Here is a 2,905-nt window from a genome sequence, read left to right as displayed (position 1 = left end):
TGATCGCCAAGGCCCATGCCGTCATAGACTAGGCTGACCTCTCCGTAATCACCACGCTGAGCATAAACACGATACCCGTCAGCTCCTGTGACCTGATGAGGGGACATATCAAAAGCGCAGCATGACGAGCTACCTCATCCCATTGCAAAGTTACAGCAGTCCTCAACAACGGCGGATAGTCTCTCGTGGGGGCGGCAGGGGTAGGTGGAGGCGTGGCTATAGGGCATCACTGTAACCAACTTGGGAAATGTCTAGAACTCACTGCATAGGGCCAACAGAGGCTCTGATGCATAAGAATAGTCCAAGTCGTCGATGCCATTCATCGCCACAACTCTGTAGCTGTAGTACTTACCATAGACCAAACCTCTTATCGAGCCTCTATCGGTGAAGTTCGCCTCTCGCATCGATACCTACCACAATCTGCCCTATAATCCTAGTCTGAACAAGAACTCGTACGGAGCCAATGAGCTGCCAGTTAGAGGGGTCCGACTCGGATGCTCTAAGTAGCTTATAACCGATCAAAGGAGAACCACCATCATCCAGTGGTGGATCCCATTCGAAGGCTATCCATGCTGGGCTGGTCAGGCAATCAGCACCACGAAGCCTAATACGAGTTATGCATTTCCGGGACATGCACATGTGGGACCACCGTGGGATGCTAGTTGGACCCGGGATACGCCCACAAGGCCGGTTGAGGTTCTCGCTCACTGGCCCGTCACCAGCCACAGAGGTTGCATATACCTAGTACAGCGAGGGAAGGGTACCAATCTCGAACGTGGCATCACCCTGAAGTCATAGTAGGTGCCGATGGTGCACGGAGTGAGCGTATAAGAAAGATTCGTCATGTCTGAGGGGAAATCGATATCGGGAAACCTACTGCGCATTTTGGTCATACCCGAGAGCCTCGTTTGGCCGTCTACCAAAACCGTGTAAGTAACAGGTGTCAGTGAACTGTTCACGGCATCCCACTTCACAGTGATGCGGTTCTCTGAATTACCCCCAGCTACGACTATTGGCTGACTCGGAAGGTCACTTAGCCGCCTTGAGACCGTGTCATCACGGATGGCCAATTCTTCACCATCTGGCTCATCACTAGTGGCAACTACCGTTTTGCCCACTCGTGGGGCTGGTAGCGATAGCAGTAGGGGAGGGGACTTGATCAGTGATGATGACGACAGTGAAGTCGCCTTTTGGTTGCGACCAACGGTCTTGGTCTTATTGTGAGTAGACCTATCACTCTTGGACCGGAGGGTTCTCGTAGGCGCCTGGACTTTATTCACATCAAGACGTCTCCGTGCTATTATCGAAGTTGCGTTCGTGACATTCAATTGGCGGGGGAAATCCGCAAGAAGATAAGGAGAGTGAAAAAGATAGTCGGAGGGAAGTGGCTGCAGCGGCGGCGCACTGCCATTGGCCCACAGCAGAGTCGCCGAATCGCCTCCTTTCAAGCCGTATAAATGTACCTTGTTGCATATTAGAATCACCGTTATCAGGAATAGAACCGAGGACCTCACCTGTATTGGGTACAGGATTCCCCCCTTCAGTGAGACGGTTGCATTAATAGCATCAATGGTGTAATTGAAGTAAATACGAGTGACAAGAACTCGTGAAGGAGCATCCACACCAAGTGTGTAGTCGCCATCTTCAGCAGGCATCACATAGCCATCCCAGATGATCGAAGCGAACCCCCATTCTGACGGCACTTCAAAGCTATGAGCAGCAGACCCTGGCAATGGGTATCTCCACTAGAACAAGGGGAACTCGTTGGGATAACACTGCTGAGCTCACCAGAGTCGGACGGTGCAGATCTTCTGGCCATGGTGTATCCCATACTCGAAGATAGAGACCTCCACGCTGAAGCACGTAGCACCAAAGTTGATATACTCCATTTGACGGAAACGCTTCCGGGCTCAAAGGTAGGTCAAAGCGGGCGATGGTCGAATCGAGTTGAATCTGAGGACGTTGATATTTCCCCTTGATACGAAGGTACGCTCACTGGCCCGATTCGTTTCCTGAAGAATTGTGAACGAGTGTCACCCACGCCACTTTCCCCTAGTCTCGCGGGATAATCAGCAGTACACATCATAGCCACAGTAAGATCGCCCACCAGCCTATTGCCATGGATGTCCTCATACCACAGGCCGAGTTCCTGGGGTGGATCCTCATCCTTGCGGTATGCATCTGGCCACACGTGCCCTGTGCTCGGACTGTACACACTGAATGATGCATTCAGAGCAGCCCCCTCGGGTGCAATAGGATGGGGCCTCACTGTAACTGTGAAGTACTCAGCCGTCCCCACCATAACCAAGTCACTGTTGACTCGGCATTGGATGCGAAGTACCCCACTTATAATCGGTGTATAGCGACAGGCCCAGAGTTGGGTTGTGTTCGTGAACACACATTCGATCGGAACAACGTGAGAGCTCCCATTACTGGATACCAAACACTCTACGGAGTCCCCCTCGGCCCAGTCAAGACGTGGATTCTGTAGTCTGTCGTATAGTGTGAGGTGAAAGGAGGCTTCCCTCGCGACAGTTGCTTCAACAGACCCGTCTCCAGACACGACACTCAGTGGCCCGTAGCCACTCGAGGGTCCGACCACCACCTCCATTGGCGAGCCACTGATGTCGTCTCCGTCCAAGGTGACTACCAGAATGCTCGAGAATGATGTGACCTTCGCTGAACTCAGGAAATCTGAGTCATCAGGCTGCAATGCACGCATCTTTGAGCTGCTCAGGTAAGGTCGCACTGTTGCTCTATAAGCTCCCGATACACTTGGATGGACTGTCCAGCTGATCGTAGCGTCTGGGTCGCCACTTATATAAGCATCGAGACGATCAGTTAGATTTTCCCCTCAAGAGGTGGTGAGAGCATACCCCCACGCATCTCGTGGGATGAGAGTGAA

General features: G+C 52.3%; 1 protein-coding gene across 1 annotated transcript; it reads right to left on the bottom strand.

The window, feature by feature from the left end:
- Positions 1-251: 251 nt before the first annotated feature.
- On the bottom strand, positions 252-845 carry Pmar_PMAR011225 (conserved hypothetical protein; the record flags this gene model as incomplete). The annotated part of the gene is made up of 4 exons (XM_002767775.1): positions 252-410; positions 457-604; positions 650-741; positions 786-845. The coding sequence occupies 4 exons, from the start codon at positions 843-845 to the stop codon at positions 252-254; spliced, it is 459 nt and encodes a 152-aa protein (XP_002767821.1).
- Between the last annotated feature and the right edge of the window lie 2,060 nt (positions 846-2,905).

This window comes from Perkinsus marinus (genome assembly GCF_000006405.1).
Source record: "Perkinsus marinus ATCC 50983 genomic scaffold scf_1104296970056, whole genome shotgun sequence".
Lineage (NCBI taxonomy): Eukaryota > Perkinsozoa > Perkinsida > Perkinsidae > Perkinsus > Perkinsus marinus.
This window is presented reverse-complemented; position numbering and strand designations above follow the sequence as displayed.